Here is an 18,567-nt window from a genome sequence, read left to right on the forward strand (position 1 = left end):
AGTCGCACCGGAGTATAAATTCCATTTTTGGGAGAGATTTACTTGATAAAATCCAACACATAGAACAGATATGTCATCTTGAAATGCAATTTAAAATAAGATACAATAGAGAACAACATGCTGAATAAGTGTACAGTATGACAATGTTACATGATGCATGAACAACGAAATGCGAACGTGGCTGGTATGTTAATGTAACATAGCTATTAACAGTTTTTCAGATAACTATAGCATACAGAACATGCTAACAAGTTTACCAAACCATCAGTGTCACTCCAAAACACCAAAATAACATGTGAAATGATATAATAATGTGTTAATAATTTCACACATAAGTCGCTCCAGAGTATAAATCGCACCCCCAGCCAAACTATGAAAAAACTGCGACTTATAGTCTGAAAAATACAGTACATTTGGCTAACTTGTTGGTAAAAACACCACCAAAAACTATCATTAGCTTAAGCTTTGTTAGGTTTATTATAATTTATTTCATTTTCAAATTTTTAAATAAATTACTTGTTAACATTTTAGTTTTGTTGTATTTAGAAATATTCACATTTATTATTGTTTATTTCACTTGTTCAATTGTTGTTGTTATACATATATATATATATATATATATATATATATATATATATATATATATATATATATATATATATATATATATATATATATATATATATATATATATATATATATATATATACAGTGGGGAGAACAAGTATTTGATACACTGCCAATGGGTTTTCCCATTGACTGTGTATCAAATACTTGTTCTCCCCACTGTATATATATATTTATATACAGTGCCTTGCAAAAGTATTCAGCCCCCTTGAACCTTGCAACCTTTCGCCACATTTCAGGCTTCAAACATAAAGATATAAAATTTTAATTTTTTGTCAAGAATCAACAACAAGTGGGACAGAATCGTGAAGTGGAACAAAATTTATTGGATAATTTAAACTTTTTTAACACATAAAAAACTGAAAAGTGGAGCGTGCAATATTATTCGGCCCCCTTGCGTTAATACTTTGTAGCGCCACCTTTTGCTCCAATTACAGCTGCAAGTCGCTTGGGGTATGTTTCTATCAGTTTTGCACATCGAGAGACTGACATTCTTGCCCATTCTTCCTTGCAAAACAGCTGGAGCTCAGTGAGGATGGATGGAGAGTGTTTGTGAACAGCAGTCTTCAGCCCTTTCCACAGATTCTCGATTGGATTCAGGTCTGGACTTTGACTTGGCCATTCTAACACCTGGATACGTTTATTTTTTAACCATTCCATTGTAGATTTGGCTTTATGTTTTGGATCATTGTCCTGTTGGAAGATAAATCTCCGTCCCAGTCTCAGGTCTTGTGCAGATACCAACAGATTTTCTTCCAGAATGTTCCTGTATTTGGCTGCATCCATCTTCCCGTCAATTTTAACCATCTACCCTGTCCCTGCTGAAGAAAAGCAGGCCCAAACCATGATGCTGCCACCACCATGTTTGACAGTGGGGATGGTGTGTTCAGGGTGATGAGCTGTGTTGCTTTTACGCCAAACATATCGTTTTGCATTGTGGCCAAAAAGTTCAATTTTGGTTTCATCTGACCAGAGCACCTTCTTCCACATGTTTGGTGTGTCTCCCAGGTGGCTTGTGGCAAACTTTAAACGAGACTTTTTATGGATATCTTTGAGAAATGGCTTTCTTCTTGCCAGTCTTCCATAAAGGCCAGATTTGTGCAGTGTACGACTGATTGTTGTCCTATGGACAGACTCTCCCACCTCAGCTGTAGATCTCTGCAGTTCATCCAGAGTGATCATGGGCCTCTTGGCTGCATCTCTGATCAGTTTTCTCCTTGTTTGAGAAGAAAGTTTGGAAGGACGGCCGGGTCTTGGTAGATTTGCAGTGGTCTGATGCTCCTTCCATTTCAATATGATGGCTTGCACAGTGCTCCTTGAGATGTTTAAAGCTTGGGAAATCTTTTTGTATCCAAATCCGGCTTTAAACTTCTCCACAACAGTATCTCGGACCTGCCTGGTGTGTTCCTTGGTTTTCATAATGCTCTCTGCACTTTAAACAGAACCCTGAGACTATCACAGAGAAGGTGCATTTATACGGAGACTTGATTACACACATTTGGATTCTATTTATCATCATCGGTCATTTAGGACAACATTGGATCATTCAGAGATCCTCTCTGAACTTCTGGAGTGAGTTTGCTGCACTGAAAGTAAAGGGGCCGAATAATATTGCACGCCCCACTTTTCAGTTTTTTACTTGTTAAAAAAGTTTAAATTATCCAATAAATGTTGTTCCACTTCACGATTGTGTCCCACTTGTTGTTGATTCTTGACAAAAAAATCAAATATCATATCTTTATGTTTGAAGCCTGAAATGTGGCGAAAGGTTGCAAGATTCAAGGGGGCCGAATACTTTTGCAAGGCACTGTATATATAAAGGGGCTTTCAAAATTATTGCGTTAACTGGCGGTAATTATTTTTTTAAATTAATCACGTTAAAATATTTAACGCATGCGCGGAACGACCCACTCACGCATTGCCGCGTACAGACTACAATGGCGCCGTTTTATGTATATTGAGAGCTAAGAGGCAGAGACAAGCAAGTGGAGTGGACACAGGCATTCATTGGCGCCACGTTATTTACTGGTATACACTTTGGCATCTCTTCCACCGCAATTATAACTATTGTGGCGAGCGATGTTCGGAAGAAAGACAGGAGATGATCTTGTTCTTAACACCCTGTATTGAACACAACGCAGAGAACATATACCATTTGCAGCCACCACTGAAAGTCATGGTTGCCCAACTTCACATCATGTATTTGGGCATTTAAGAACAGTTAAGTCACTACAGTATCATTTAGTGAAAGCACAACAAAAATAATATTCCTATCTCTCTAAAAAAAAAAAATGTTCACAAAAAGAAAAGCGCTCAATGCAAAGAGAACTGGCGTTCCCAATCAAAATAGACCCTACCCACCGACGTCACAAAATCACGTGATCGCTGTATTGTTCCGCCCCCTTGTCCGTCATTTTGTGTCTATATTATCAATGGTCTCAATTGATCGGGCAATTTATAATGCATTTCATGGAAGACCCGGTGCTTTCGGATGCCGTAAATTCACTTGATGCGTTGCATAAAAGACGTTATGTGGAAAAGCTTCAGTTTATCCATTCGCCAGATCCATATTTGATGCCTAAATCGATGTTTTTCGACCCGCTGTCTTCGCCGTATTTGCCTGACATCTGCTAGCTACCCTGATATTTACAACTATCTTGTCCACACAAAATCAGCCTATTCTCACGAAAGTTTGAAAAACTTTAAGAGCTTGGAGGCTTATAAATACTTCGTTGCTGGTTGGGTGAAACAGGTCCTCGTCCACGAAAATTCGGCAGGAATCTATCTTGTGCCTGGAAAGGTGAGTTACGAATTTTTTAATTCAAAATCTTTTGTTCTTGCTAACATCCACTGTCAAGTCTAATGTATTTCATGTCATTTGTCAATGGAGCTAGGGCTTTTAATGTTTATATGGTTTAGCGATAGCACTCTCACTACATACATATCTGTATGTTGTCGGCGATTAGCCTAGCAATGATCTTAATTGTGGTTGTCAGCCCCAAACCCTCTAAATATATATTAAATGCACCTTACCAGATATAATATGACTACTACATAATCTGTGGTAATTGTTTGGAGCCCAGTTTTCTCGTCGAATTGCAGCAGCCCATCTCGCTCTCTCCTCTCCGGGTCTCTCGGAATCCGGTAGAACTTCAAGTCTCTCCGTCTTTCTTCTCTGTTATTGCAACCGACCGCCACACACGCCTTCACCATTTTGATTATTAATGTTAACGAGCAGAAAAACACGCCGTAAATAGGAGGAATGTACGTAGCCGCAACAGGTAAACACGATGTGTTGACGGACAATTGGGCGGCACCAGTCAGGAGGGCGGAGTTGTGACGTCACGTGGGTAGGGTCTATAGTTATGCAAAATAATAATCAGCCTTTGGTCAAACTCTATTCAAACATTTCGTTTAGCTCATCAAATACACTAGATGTCAATATTTACTCACAATATGCAAACTATCTAAATTACTATAACTTGTACTCACATTTATCTTTTAAGAATTACAAGTCTTTCTATATCCCTTTCACTGAAAGAATGTTTACAATTTTAATGCCATATAGTGGATTTATTGTTATATAAACAAATACAGTACTTATGTGCAGTATGTTGAATGTATACATCTGTCTTGTCTTATCTTTCCATTCCAACAATAATTTATAGAAAAATATGGCATATTTTAGAGATGGTTTGAATTGTGATTAATTACGATTAATTAATTTTTAAGCTGTCATTAACTCGATCAAAAATTGTAATCGTTTGACAGCCCTAATATATATATAATACAGTAAAACTAACCGTTTGTAAATCCGTCAAGATTTCAGGGAGATAAAGAGTACTTTGTTAGGTAGAGAAAAGCAGAGAAGTCCCCCGATACAAGATGGCCGCCACCTACTTACGCCGCCAACCGCTTAATTAGACATCTAGCATTATATACATGATATCTATGGATATTTGTCCTCTAACGTCATTTTTGTGAGACGCACTGCAGCATTCCGTCATGGCGTCCGCAGCCGAAGACTTGCAGGTCGGCAACGACGCCGAACTGGACGAATTACTGGACAGTACGCTCACAATTTACCTGTTAACACACCAATACGATATTTTAAAGTGTTTGTCCTGTTCGTCTACGTGAAAACGGAGGTTGGTCGTTCGTCGGCTAATGTTGTAGCGCCCCGTAAAGTTGATGGCAAACTCAAATGAAACCTTCCCTCGCTAAAACCTTCCTTACAATTATAATTAGGATTGTGTTAATGTGATATAATAGGTCATAAAAGGGAAGTCATTAAACATCGTGCTGTGTCTCTGTTATCGTCAAAACCTTAAAGGATTGTAGGGAAATTGTGGACTGCATTATCAACCCTTTGATATTGGTAGTTTGTATCCAAACATCTTATCAGCTGTTTCAAGTTACATTTTGTATTATCTATGTTTAAAGTGTGCATATATTAAGGTGCAAAATATTTTTTTAGGTGCGCTAGCCGACTTTGATAAGCAGGGTGAGCCTCCTGAACCAAAAGCTCCATCCTCCTCTTCGTCCACCCATGGAGCAGAGAAGGTTGGTGTGTTTATTTTGTGCTTTTTGAACAAACCAAATACAAACATCAATATGTACATCTCACATCAGCAGCCACCGCCGCTGCTCGAGGACTGCAAGCTCTTCGAGACACTCTTTCAGGGAGACATGGCGGCCGAGGCCCAGCAGGAGTGGGAAAAAGCCATGTCGGAGCTGGCTCAGGAGGAGCCTGATCTGCTCCAGCACTTTCAGAAACTCTCAGAGGCTGCCGGCAAAGTTGGTGCGTCCTTGTGTTGTTCTGTGTATGCTCTACTGTCGCGTTCATGTCCCTTTGTGTAAATAGTGTGTTTATTGGCTGTAGGCACAGACACAGCCTCACAACAAGAGTTCACGTCCTGCCTCAAAGACACCCTCCGTGGCCTTGCCAAAAATGCCGACAACCTGCAGGTAGACTTTTTACTTATTACTTAAAATTTTTTGGGTTAAAGGTTTAAAAACAAACAATTTGAAATACTGTACATATATATATATATATATATATATATATATATATATATATGTATTTATAGATATCAATGGAATACTTTATTTTAGGATCAAAATGTGGCCACATAAAGATTAACCCTTGAGAGTCGAAGGACGCGCCGGCGCGTCCTCAGCGCATGTCGTCTTTGAAGCGCCCTCACGTTTTAATTACGTCATCCACATGCCGTTGGTTGGTCTCGTTTTAAAGTGCGGAAGTTGCGGTTTACTCTCGTTATTATTTGAAGTCAATCGACCAACTAAAACGTGAGATATTGTCATTTAAGTTTTATAGTTTTATTGTCCTCTCAAAAAAACATTAAAACGCTGCATGGATCATTTGTTTATGTCTATATTTCCATCATTTCTTGTCCTTTTTCAAAACGGAAGCTCCATGAAAAAAACACAAATCAAACGAACCCTTTCGAAGTCACAGTGGAAGCACAAAATGCGTTTTTTTTTTTTTTAATTTATTTTATTTTATTTTTTTATAAATATAACTGCCGTGCGAGGTTCCACCGAACGAGAGGGAGGAGGAGTGTTCTGAAGCAGCGAGGTGGCGAGCGACGGCCATTTGATTCGAGCGAGCGACTTTGTGTGACTTTGAGAATGAACGGAAAACTAAATTTAGCGCAAGCAATTGTGCTATTTGATCAACTCGAGGAAGAGGATGGTCCAAATTCGTCGTCATCGTCTTCTTCGGAAGAGTCCGTGAGTGAAGATAGCGACGGATTTGAACACGTGGGTGACGCCATCAACGAGCAGAGGTAAGCCAACTCACTTTTTTTTTTTTAATGGTGAAAACGTTTCTTTTGAAAGTTTCTTTTGATATTGCAAGACAAAGTTAATTTTGATGCAATATAAGTGTGTGTTTGTGTATATAATAATAAAATGTGCATATCAGATCAAAGTCGTACGTGCACGGTGTGTATCCCAGGCAGGAATTTATAATTTGTGGTGTTCTTCTTTCTATATGAAGATTAGGGATGTAGCACATATTCAGCTATGGCATTCTATTCGAGGCCTCAACTAAGCCAAAGCAGCAATGCACAATCCATGTGCCAGTCACCATCTGTGACGGGGCAGAAGGGAGAAGCAAAGCAACTCAAGGCCGGAGGAAATGCCAGCAGTGCGCAAAGGGTGGAAAGAGGACCGACACCCCATGGAAGTGTGTGTGTTGGGATGTAGCCGTGTGTCTAATTCCAGGACGAAACTGCTTTTCGGAGTGGCATGCCTGAAAAAAAAAAAGAACTTGTTTATTGTACATATTTTTGAAAATACTTTTTTCCCCCCCAATCAGTCTTCTCAATTTGTGTATATAAATGTGTGTTCAAGAAGCTTGATTGTGTGTACATAGTTTTCATCAGGTGATGGGCGCAATACCTAAACTCATAAAGAGATGGCCTCTAAACACTTGTTGTGTTAGATGGTATATATTTTTTCACTGTTCTTCACTGTTTGGTCTGCTGTATATAACCTGTTTTGACTAGAGCATGTATAAAGGCAAAAAACGCCTATGGCTATACCTGTTGTTTATGTTGAATTGTCAAATATAAGACTATTTATTCTAAATTTTTTTGGTTGAATGTTCATCCTAACGTTGAATAAATATTATAAAGTTTCAAAACGGTTCGTTACGCATGTTTGGTTGTCAATTGGACATCAATATTAAAAAATTTTGACAAAATGATTTTGGAATTTTTGGTCTTTTTGGGCCCAAAATGATTTTATAATTGGTCAGTGAAGGAAACAACAGTTTGGACATGAAGTTCAAGGTGTCACAAAAAAAGGGACCAAACCAGGCCATCGTAAACAATTCTTTCTTTGAAATTTAAAGGCAACTTCAAAGGCATGCAAAATCCGACAAACTAGGCCCAGACCTTAAAGGGTTAATAGACGTTAGCTGAGGTTAACAAACATGTATGTACACTATAGGGGTGCAACGGTTCAGTTAGTCCACGGTTCGGTTTGAACCTCGGTTTTGGGATCATGGTCTCGTTTTTTTTTTTTTTTTTAACTGCCTTTATTTTGCTTTTAAAAAAATGAAATAAAGTTAAAATGTAAACATTTTCGACTGTTAAAATGCCTTTTAGCTCTTTGGCTAGTGTAGTGACTGACTACTGAAATACACACACAGTAGTAAAAACGTTACTTGGCAAAGTAACTGGTGATACCTTTCGTGTTTTTTTTTTTTCATTAAAAAAAAAAACAAAAAACAAACAAAACATAGTAACCTTTGCTATGTTTGGAGGTCATTGACTGTTGTGAATCAACCGTTAAAGTTGATAAAATTGCTCCCGTTTTTGCATTAGTTCCCTTCTGTCTACTTTCGACATGTGAACATTTTAAAACTGTTTCATCCTTTAAAGATAGACTCAAGTCAAGATTTTGCCGAGTTAGGAGTATTTTAGATAAATAGTTGCTTAGGTTCGCTCGGAAGTTTTACTACAACAGAGCCTCTCTGAGAAGTTTACTGCTCTAAAATGGCGGCTGTTTACAAACGCTACTGAGTCTGTCATTTCGCATGTAGTTCTATATGCATGAGATATCTAGGCGTAGATTGAATTCTGTCGGCTACAGTCAGGAAATATTGGAACCACCTAGCCTAGCATCACGTTTGCTAAAGCGTCTCAACAAACACTCTTCCCTCTCCGTGTCTGACTTTTTCTCGCGTCATTCACCCAACGTATTAACGAACATTGTCTTGTTGCAGAAACGGTGACCAAATCCGAACGGATGAAAAAAAAAAAACGTTATGCACGGAAAAACGTGAAGATTTTGAACGTAACGTACGGCGTACACATTTAAAAATCAGAGCTCACTTGTACAAATTACGAGACAGTACAACTTGACAGGTATGAATTATAGTGGACCGTCACAGTTAAGTAGTAGCACTCTGTAGCACGGGACGCCCAACAATCAGTGGTCAGGGCGAAACTATGTGCTTTAGCGAAATCATCTTCGATGGCTTTACGTGCCATTTCATAAATGTCGGGGATTACGTTGTTGGAGAACTATGTCCGCGAGTGAACAATGTAACGCGGGTCAAGCGTTGCAAACAAATTAACGAAGCCCGTCGTGTGTTTGCACTGGTGTCATCTTCGGGGTTGTCCTGCCCTGAGAAAGTAATATCTGTGGGTGATGCAGGCTGAGGTGCCGGAGTCATGTTATAAAAGTGTTGCCATTAGCATGGGGAACAAGCACCGAGCAATTCTTGCAAATTTTTTTTTTCTTCAATATTTTCTCTCCCTCCGCATTGTAGAAGTCCACGGGGAAACTAAAATGTTGCCACACCGCAGATTTGAAAGAAGCCGGTGCTTCCTCAAAATTCGGTCTCTCCACCGCTTGCCATAGCAATTTCTTTCTTGTTTCACTTTAACTTCGCTCGTAAGCGAGAGAGGGCGTTAGTCGGCTTCTATTACACAGGAGCTTGACAGCGATCCGACATTTACTTGCGGGGCGGGAATTTCTCCACAGCGGTGGTTCACGTCACACACAGGCACACAGAGCTCGATCAATTCATTAATTGCAAACCCGAAAAGGCGCGGTTCATAAAGGCGTATTGAACCGTACAGGGCGAACCGAATGGTTCGGCTTTGAACCGCAAACGGTTGCACCACTAGTACATTACATGCTCAAACAACTTGGATGGTGATAAAACTGCTGCTGCTTGTACATGTGTACAAATAAGATCATTCACCACTGTTATGATCAATATAAATATGGACACAATTTTTTATATACCTCCCCTTGCTAAAATATATTTTTTATAATATATCCCAATTATTTTTTTTCGACTCTTAAACTTTAATAATAACCATTCAATCCCAAAAATAAGTTAACCAGGGCTCCAATAAAAGGGAATTTAACTAGCATCAATTTTTTTTTATGGCTCCTCGGCATTCTTCTGCTTCTGCCTTCTCTCTTCTCTGCCTGGGTATTCGCCCTGCGCTCCGTCGCGGGTCGCTAGCTGGATGCCGGTGTATCGGCTGGGTGTCGCCTGCCCTGGGCTTGGTGGGCGGTGGGGGGGGTCTCGTGGCGTGCCGAGCTGGTTGGGGGGGCTGCGGCTGTGGCTCGTGGGCCGGGTGGGAGGACAGGGGTGGGGGTAGGCGTGGGGTTGCTGGTGCGTCCCCTCTTCCATCCCTGAAGGCCGGGTGATGGGGGCGAAGGTGGCCCGGGGGACCACCCTGGATCCCGGGGAGGTGATGATGGCTCCTTTGCTGGGCTGCGAGATGAGATATGGGCTGTGCTGCCCCCCCACCTGCACGCCCTCCCTCCCCGGGCTGGCTGGGTGGGGGCCGTGGCCCTGGGGTGGCACCCGCGTGGCGTCTCTGCTCATCTGCGCTGCTGTCGCGTGTTTGGTGGGGCTCGGGCACGGCTGGATATGATTGGGCGCGCTCGGGTGGGAGCCCCGGTGCCGGGATTGACCATGGGGCAGTGTGGGGGCGATTGCTGACGGGGTGTCATAGATATCACATGTATGTTGAACTAGATGCGAAATGACAGAGTCAGCGTTGTTAGTAAACAGCCTTCATTTCTCAGCGCTAATAAATAAGATTAACGTAACTGTCACTCGCTCACGTAAGACCTGCGGAGGGCTAGGTTTCTATTAATTAAGACCACTGTCGATGCGTGGCTAACGTGTCTTACATACAGGCTTTATTTAATCTGTGAAAACATAGCGCTGTAGAGTGATGAGGGTGTAAAATGAAAATATGATAAAGCTAACTGTCAATTTTAGCTCAGTAGTCATTGCTGGATGAAATACCAAGTAGCACTGGTCCCTAATGTGCTCTAATACAGCAGGTATCATACTGTAACGTTGACAAAGAGTCACCCGCTTCGTTAGGTTGCAATTATTTCTTTTTTGGGAACTTGTGGAACGACAACAACAACAGGAAGGCATGTCTCTCGCTCTCCCGCACCTCCCTCACCCCCGCACGTCACGCGGTGCATTCAGGAACGCATGCAAATATCCCCGCCACATTATAACCTGATATGTTACAATACTTTTGTTCTGAACACTGCAAAAACTCTAAATCCTATCAGGACTAACAGTTTAGACTAACTTAGAACTTTGAACTGTCCTACTGTGTTGGTCCTTATTATAGTAGAGAAGACGGAGTAAATACAGTATATAATCTACACAAAGAAACTGTAACCCGATCGACTCACAGCCTCGAAAAGTAAGGGTTACATTACATCAGAAACTCCTTCGGTACGCCTCCGTTTCGAACCGAGCACCACGTACAGAAACGGTTCAATACATTATACAATACATTAACCGTTACACCCTTAATTACGACCAAAGCATTTGTAATTGCAATCATTTTCTGGGAGAAGTTGTGGATTATCTGACAAAATTGCAGGAGTGCCAATACTTTTGGCCAGCAGTGTACATGTATAAATTAATACGCAATTACCTAATACATCTGCATCTACATCTGGTTTTACTGTCTTTTATTACATCACATTGTTCTAACGAGGCAGCAGTTACATACGCTGCAAAAGTTGCCCTTTTTCCCCTCTGAGCAAATGCCCCCCAAATTGTTTGTGCACGCCACTGCATACAAGTAATGTATATCAATATGTGCACTCTCTTCACCGTACACTCGTTTTTATTGCCTTAGTCTTCTGGCCTGGCTGGGGACGATCTAGTCAAGGCACTTGAGGGTTTGGGATTGGAAGAGGGAGGCGAAGGTGGCAGTGGTGACGACGCCAACATCCTTCCCATCATGCAATCCATCATGCAGAATCTCCTCTCCAAGGAGGTGCTTTACCCATCCCTCAAGGAGATCACCACTAAGGTTCGTAAACATGGTCAACACATACACCGGTGGTTCATCCACTAAAATGACTAACCTCTTTTCCTCAGTATCCAGAGTGGTTGGAGGCCAACAGGTCCAGCCTGAGCCCAGAGGACGTCCAACGCTACGAGCAGCAGGCCAGGATCATGAGTGAAATCTGCCAACGCTTTGAGAAGGAGGAAGACGGTGACAAGGTCTTTGAAGGAATCATGGACCTCATGCAGCAGGTGACAGGACTCTCATCTAAGCGCTCCTGCGAGTTCTTCATATCATTTTTCTTATAACTCGTTTTGCCTTGCAGCTGCAGGACCTTGGACAGCCACCCAAAGAACTCGCGGGAGATGCCGTAAGTTTTTGTTCCGGAATGTTCCTGTCATTTCACAATTAAAAAAAAAAAAAAGTAATTTTAAAGCTGAGGCTAGGTAGGAAGAAAGATAAATCTTTGATAAATCTTTAGTTTCCAGTGATGATGATGATAGACTTGAAATTATGTGGCTCTTTTCCTTCTGCTGTAAATTTAAATGAGTTTGTCAGTAGTAGACGTCCAATCCATTTGAACTGGGAGGGTTGGCAGTGAATGAACATTCGTATATCGTTCATTTTTCTATCGTTGTCAATGGCAGCCAATAAGATAACAGTATTATCGTGGGGGGAATTATTGTACTTTCGAGTTATCAGAACAGAACGGGATTAACAACTCAAGTTTTAAAGAGACCTGGTTTGAAAGTCATTCTTTAATACTGTTTTTCTTTTCAATGAAAGTCACCATTTATATAGAAATAAATATTTTGGACAATTTTATTGTTTTTTTTATTCATTTTTTTAAAGATGTCTTAAATAGCTTGTATAAACCAGTATAAACCCTGTTGAGAGCAAACAATAGATTTGATGCTGCCTTCTTCTCCCCTTGCCAGCCTCCCGGCTTGAACTTCGACCTAGACTCTCTCAACCTCCCAGGAGGCCTTGGGGGAGGCGGGGGGGCCGAGCAGTGCTCCATTATGTGAGGTAACAGCGGCCCGACCCCAACTACTGAGATGGCTGCAACCGCCGAAAGTGAATGGCGTCAGCAGTGTGATACGTCATCTCCGCTCGCCCCCAAATATGCGGACAGATGTGGACGAGGTTGAGAAATTTCAACACACACTCAAACGTTTGAACATCTCTGCATACCTTTTTATTTTAACTGCATTCCCTCCTCCATAATGATGGACCTGTACCCTCCATGCCATTTCTGTTACCTTCCTCATCGGGATATTTACAGGTCTGTTGACTGGTAATGTAATAGGACCGTTAAAATGGGTCAATTTGACCCAAAACATAAAAGGAGGGTTAATCAGTGTGAGTGGTAAATTCGTGTCATAGTGTAATGAGCATAATAGTCATTAACACACCGGACTCGATTTTGAGCATAAATGTAGAAAAGATTATTAATTAAGACTCACTGTTATGTTTCCTTCAGTCATCCCGATATTGATCATAAGTGAATTACTTGATTGGGGCTGATGGTGATTATAGTGTGAACTTACCTTTCTAAAGTGCTTCCCTCAATGTGTTGTGGTTTTATTGTGATGTTTGATTTGCACTCAATATGAGTGCCTCATGAGTGGAGTGTTTGAAAATTATACTTTAAAAGAAGTATTTTGAAAAGGCCAGAGCACTTTGTGCGCATAAAAAAGTCGTTGCTGTGTGTGAGAAAATGGAGATGGGTCTCGAAAGCTCAGGGAGCCATGCAGAGAAAAGGTCAATTAAAGTGCTTTCCTTCTCATGCCACCCATTCAGGGCCCAACGACATAACATGCCAGAACTACTTTTTTGGTTTGTTTGTTTTTAAACACTCAATAAAAAGATATTGTGAAGATTAATGTCTGCTGTTTGGGCTTTGGGTACTTATGAAGCACCAAAACTGTTGGTGTGTCAGAGCGACACACATAATGTTAAACCTTTAAAAATATATATGGCGGAAAACACTCAGGTGACTTTAAGTTCCGCTCTCAGACCCCCAATTTGGCCAAATTTCAAATTTATCTTACAGTGCTGTCCAAAAGAGTTGTCACCCCTGCAATTATGTCAGATAATGCTCAATTTCTCCCAGAAAATGATTGCAATTACAAATGATTTGGTAGTAACATCTTCATTTATTTTGCTTGCAATTAATATATACAAAAAAAAAAAAGGGGGGGGGGTCGTTATCATTTTGCACAAAACTCCAAAAATGGGCCGGACAAAAGTATTGGCACTCTCAGCCTAATGCTTGGTATCACAACCTTTAGACAAAATGACTGCAAACAACCGCTTCCGATATCTATCAATGAGTTATGACAATGCTCTGCTGGAATTTTGGCCATTCTTCTTTGGCCAACTGCTCCAGGTCTCTGAGATTCGAAGGGTGCCTTCTCCAAACTGCCATTTTCAGATCTCTCAACAGGTGTTCTCTGGGATTCAGGTCAGGACTTATTGCTGGCCACTTTAGAAGTCTCCGGTGCCTTCTCTCAAAGCATTTTCTAGTGCTTTTTGAAGTGCTTTGGGTCATTGTTCTGCTGGAAGACCCATGGCCTCTGAGGGAGAACCAGCTTTCTCAAACTGGGCCCTACATTATGCTGCAAAATTTGTTGGTAGTCTTCAGACTTCAAAATGCCAAGCAAAGAAACTCCAAAACATCAGGGAACTCCTGCCATGTTTGACTGTGGGGTCCGAGTTCTTTTCTTTGAAGGCCTCATTTTTTCCCCTGTAAACTCTTATGTTGATGCCTTCTCCCAAAAAGCGCTACTTTTGTCTCATCTAACCAGAGCGCATTCCTTCAAAACGTTCTTGCTTTCTCAGGTAAGTTTTCGCAAATTTCAGCCTGGCTTTTTTATGTCTCTGGGTCAGAAGTGGTGTCTTCCTGGGTATCCTAAAGTAGAGTCCCTTTTCTTTCAGACGCCGATGGATAGTATGGGTTGACACAGTTGTACCCTCGGACTGCAGGACAGCTTAAAGTGCATGTGACACGAAAAAGCACGTTTATTTCATAATACACGCGGTATTTTATGTTCCTGAATGCTATGGACCGCTTGGATGTGTTTGGAAGCGATCGCTATATTTATTTATTTTTTTGAATCCCGCGCCATGAAAATGAGTGACTTCTGGTTTCGGTCATGCATTGAGGAGGAGGGTGCTGTGACGTGTACAGGAGAAGTACTCCACTATACAGCCTACTGTTGTGTATGAGGACTAAGGATACAGATGATTTTTCGGATTAATATGTTTATTTTTGCTGTATGAGGGAGAGGGATGTGTGCCCTTTTGGAGTTTCAAAAGGTTCCCATTCACCATGGATATTGGCCAAAACAAGCCCTACTACTGTGGGACCATTGGACTTGCGAGGAAGTGAGTAAACATCTTGTTTTGTATTATGTCAAATACGAACACAGCGATTACAAAGTAAACACTACAAACTCTCTTTAAACTAGGCCTGCAAGCAGGACTGGACGGGCCCTCGCAATCTAGCGCAACTCGGACGTCACGCAACTCGGACAATGTGCAGGTCACGTTGGTGGCAGATCGTCCTCTCTAATCATCTCATTAGAACCTAACATGCTCGAACGTTGCCTCTTTACATTCACACACCTAAGAGATAACAACCCCTATTGGACAGAGTACTACAAAAAAGGAGTGAATAAAGGGTCGTCACGGCAACAGACAGAGACATGTGGACATGGGCCGTAAAATAAATATTTCAAAAGATCTTGAAACTATAATGACCAACCTGAAAAGAACTGGACATATATTAGAAAAATGAGTGACTTTCTATTGCCACTAGTTGGCGGTGTAGGGTTGATGCAAATGACCCCTACAGGACCCTTCAGAGTATGACTCAACAAGCACGAGATGTTTGGCGCAGATATATTGTAGAAGTTATGACTGTTCAAAACTTGTGGTGAGACAAAATGGCTTCAGTCATTTTCACTTCTCCTGTTGGACTCCTCTGCTTCAACCAAACCTCAGTATTTTTCATCATCTGTGCCGAGAGTCATGAAGGGTTTTTGGAACATTTCCCGGCGCTCCCTGGCCCAAAAGTGTTTTTTGACCGTTTTTGAAATTTTGAAAAAATGCGTAACCACCCCCCCCTTACGAAAGAGTCAAAAATTGACTTTCCACAAAAGTCCACTTTTTTTGCATATTTGGGCTTTGCCGAGAGTCCTGATGAGTTTTTGGAACATTTCCCGGCGCTCCCTGGCCCAAAAGTGTTTTTTGACCGTTTTTGAAATGTTGAAAAAATGCGTAACCACCCCCCCCCTTACGAAAAAGACAAAAATTGACTTTCCACAAAAGTCCACTTTTTTGGATATTTGGGCTGTGCCGAGAGTCCTGACGGGTTTTTGGAACATTTCCCGGCGTTCCCTGGCCCAAAAGTGTTTTTTGACCGTTTTTGAAATTTTGAAAAAATGCGTAACCACCCCCCCTACGAAAAAGACAAAAATTGACTTTCCACAAAAGTCCACTTTTTTGGATATTTGGGCTGTGCCGAGAGTCCTGACGGGTTTTTGGAACATTTCCCGGCGTTCCCTGGCCCAAAAGTGTTTTTTGACCGTTTTTGAAATTTTGAAAAAATGCGTAACCACCCCCCCTTACGAAAAAGTCAATAATTGACTTTTCCCAAAAGTCCACTTTTTTTGCAATATTTGGCCTGTGCCGAGAGTCCTTATGGGTTTTTGGAACATTTCCCGGCGCTCCCTGGCCCAAAAGTGTTTTTTGACCGTTTTTGAAATTTTGAAAAAATGCGTAACCACCCCCCCTACGAAAAAGTCAAAAATTGACTTTCCACAAAGTCCACTTTTTTTATATATTTGGGCTGTGCCGAGAGTCCTGACGGGTTTTTGGAACATTTCCAGGCGCTCCCTGGCCCAAAAGTGTTTTTTGACTGTTTTTGAAATTTTGAAAAAATGCGTAACCACCCCCCCTTACGAAAAAGACAAAAATTGACTTTACACAAAACTCCACTTTTTTTGGATATTTGGGCTGTGCCGAGAGTCCTGACGGGTTTTTGGAACATTTCCCTGCGTTCCCTGGCCCAAAAGTGTTTTTTGACCAATTTTGAAAATATGCGTAACCACCCCCCCTTACGAAAATGTCAAAAATTGACTTTCCACAAAGTCCAATTTTTTTATATATTTGGGCTGTGCCGAGAGTCCTGACGGGTTTTTGGAACATTTCCAGGCGCTCCCTGGCCCAAAAGTGTTTTTTGACCGTTTTTGAAATTTTGAAAAAATGCGTAACCACCCCCCCTTACGAAAAAGACAAAAATTGACTTTCCACAAAAGTCCACTTTTTTTGCATATTTGGGCTTTGCCGAGAGTCCTGACGGGTTTTTGGAACATTTCCCGGAGCTCCCTGGCCCAAAAGTGTTTTTTGACCGTTTTTGAATTTTTGAAAAAATGCGTAACCACCACCCCTTACGAAAAAGTCAATAATTGACTTTTCCCAAAAGTCCACTTTTTTTGCATATTTGGCCTGTGCCGAGAGTCCTTATGGGTTTTTGGAACATTTCCCGGCGCTCCCTGGCCCAAAAGTGTTTTTTGACCATTTTTGAAATTTTGAAAAAATGCGTAACCACCCCCCGTTACGAAAAAGTCAATAATTGACTTTTCCCAAAAGTCCACTTTTTTTGCATATTTGGGCTGTGCCAAGAGTCCTGACGGGTTTTTGGAACATTTCCCTGCGTTCCCTGGCCCAAAAGTGTTTTTTGACCGTTTTTGAAATTTTGAAAAAATGCGTAACCACCCCCCCTTACGAAAAAGTCAAAAATTGACTTTCCACAAAGTCCACTTTTTTTATATATTTGGGCTGTGCCGAGAGTCCTGACGGGTTTTTGGAACATTTCCAGGCGCTCCCTGGCCCAAAAGTGTTTTTTGACTGTTTTTGAAATTTTGAAAAAATGCGTAACCACCCCCCCTTACGAAAAAGACAAAAATTGACTTTCCACAAAACTCCACTTTTTTTGGATATTTGGGCTGTGCCGAGAGTCCTGACGGGTTTTTGGAACATTTCCCTGCGTTCCCTGGCCCAAAAGTGTTTTTTGACCAATTTTGAAAATATGCGTAACCACCCCCCCTTACGAAAATGTCAAAAATTGACTTTCCACAAAGTCCACTTTTTTTATATATTTGGGCTGTGCCGAGAGTCCTGACGGGTTTTTGGAACATTTCCAGGCGCTCCCTGGCCCAAAAGTGTTTTTTGACCGTTTTTGAAATTTTGAAAAAATGCGTAACCACCCCCCCTTACGAAAAAGACAAAAATTGACTTTCCACAAAAGTCCACTTTTTTTGGATATTTGGGCTGTGCCGAGAGTCCTGACGGGTTTTTGGAACATTTCCCGGCGTTCCCTGGCTCAAAAGTGTTTTTTGACCGTTTTTGAAATTTTGAAAAAATGCGTAACCACCCCCCCTTACGAAAAAGTCAAAAATTGACTTTCCACAAAAGTCCACTTTTTTTGCATATTTGGGCTTTGCCGAGAGTCCTGACGGGTTTTTGGAACATTTCCCGGAGCTCCCTGGTCCAAAATTGTTTTTTGACCGTTTTTGAAATTTTGAAAAAATGCGTAACCACCCCCCCTTACGAAAAAGTCAATAATTGACTTTTCCCAAAAGTCCACTTTTTTTGCATATTTGGCCTGTGCCCAGAGTCCTTATGGGTTTTTGGAACATTTCCCGGCGCTCTCTGGCCCAAAAGTGTTTTTTGACCGTTTTTGAAATTTTGAAAAAATGCGTAACCACCCCCCCTTACGAAAAAGTCAATAATTGACTTTTCCCAAAAGTCCACTTTTTTTGGATATTTGGGCTGTGCCGAGAGTCCTGACGGGTTTTTGGAACATTTCCCGGCGTTCCCTGGCCCAAAAGTGTTTTTTGACCGTTTTTGAAATTTTGAAAAAATGCGTAACCACCCCCCCTTACGAAAAAGTCAAAAATTGACTTTCCACAAAGTCCACTTTTTTTATATATTTGGGCTGTGCCGAGAGTCCTGACGGGTTTTTGGAACATTTCCCGGCGCTCCTTGGCCCAAAATTGTTTTTTGACAGTTTTTGAAATTTTGAAAAAATGCGTAACCACCCCCC

At 41.3% G+C, this 18,567-nt stretch overlaps 1 protein-coding gene across 2 annotated transcripts; it reads left to right on the forward strand.

Annotated features, from left to right (window-relative positions):
• The first annotated feature begins 4,584 nt into the window (after positions 1-4,584).
• Positions 4,585-13,521, forward strand: pex19 (peroxisomal biogenesis factor 19). 2 transcript variants are annotated; one of them, XM_057857713.1, is made up of 8 exons: positions 4,585-4,696; positions 5,105-5,190; positions 5,263-5,428; positions 5,510-5,595; positions 11,301-11,477; positions 11,546-11,704; positions 11,779-11,823; positions 12,392-13,521. In XM_057857713.1, the coding sequence occupies exons 1-8, from the start codon at positions 4,633-4,635 to the stop codon at positions 12,479-12,481; spliced, it is 873 nt and encodes a 290-aa protein (XP_057713696.1). In that variant the 5' UTR covers positions 4,585-4,632; the 3' UTR covers positions 12,482-13,521. The 2 variants fall into 2 exon arrangements, with proteins under 2 accessions (XP_057713696.1, XP_057713695.1); XM_057857712.1 differs by having other exon boundaries at positions 5,260-5,428; positions 12,392-13,517.
• Positions 13,522-18,567: the final 5,046 nt, after the last annotated feature.

The sequence above is a fragment of the Corythoichthys intestinalis genome, chromosome 14, assembly GCF_030265065.1.
Source record: "Corythoichthys intestinalis isolate RoL2023-P3 chromosome 14, ASM3026506v1, whole genome shotgun sequence".
NCBI classification, from domain to species: Eukaryota; Metazoa; Chordata; class Actinopteri; order Syngnathiformes; family Syngnathidae; genus Corythoichthys; species Corythoichthys intestinalis.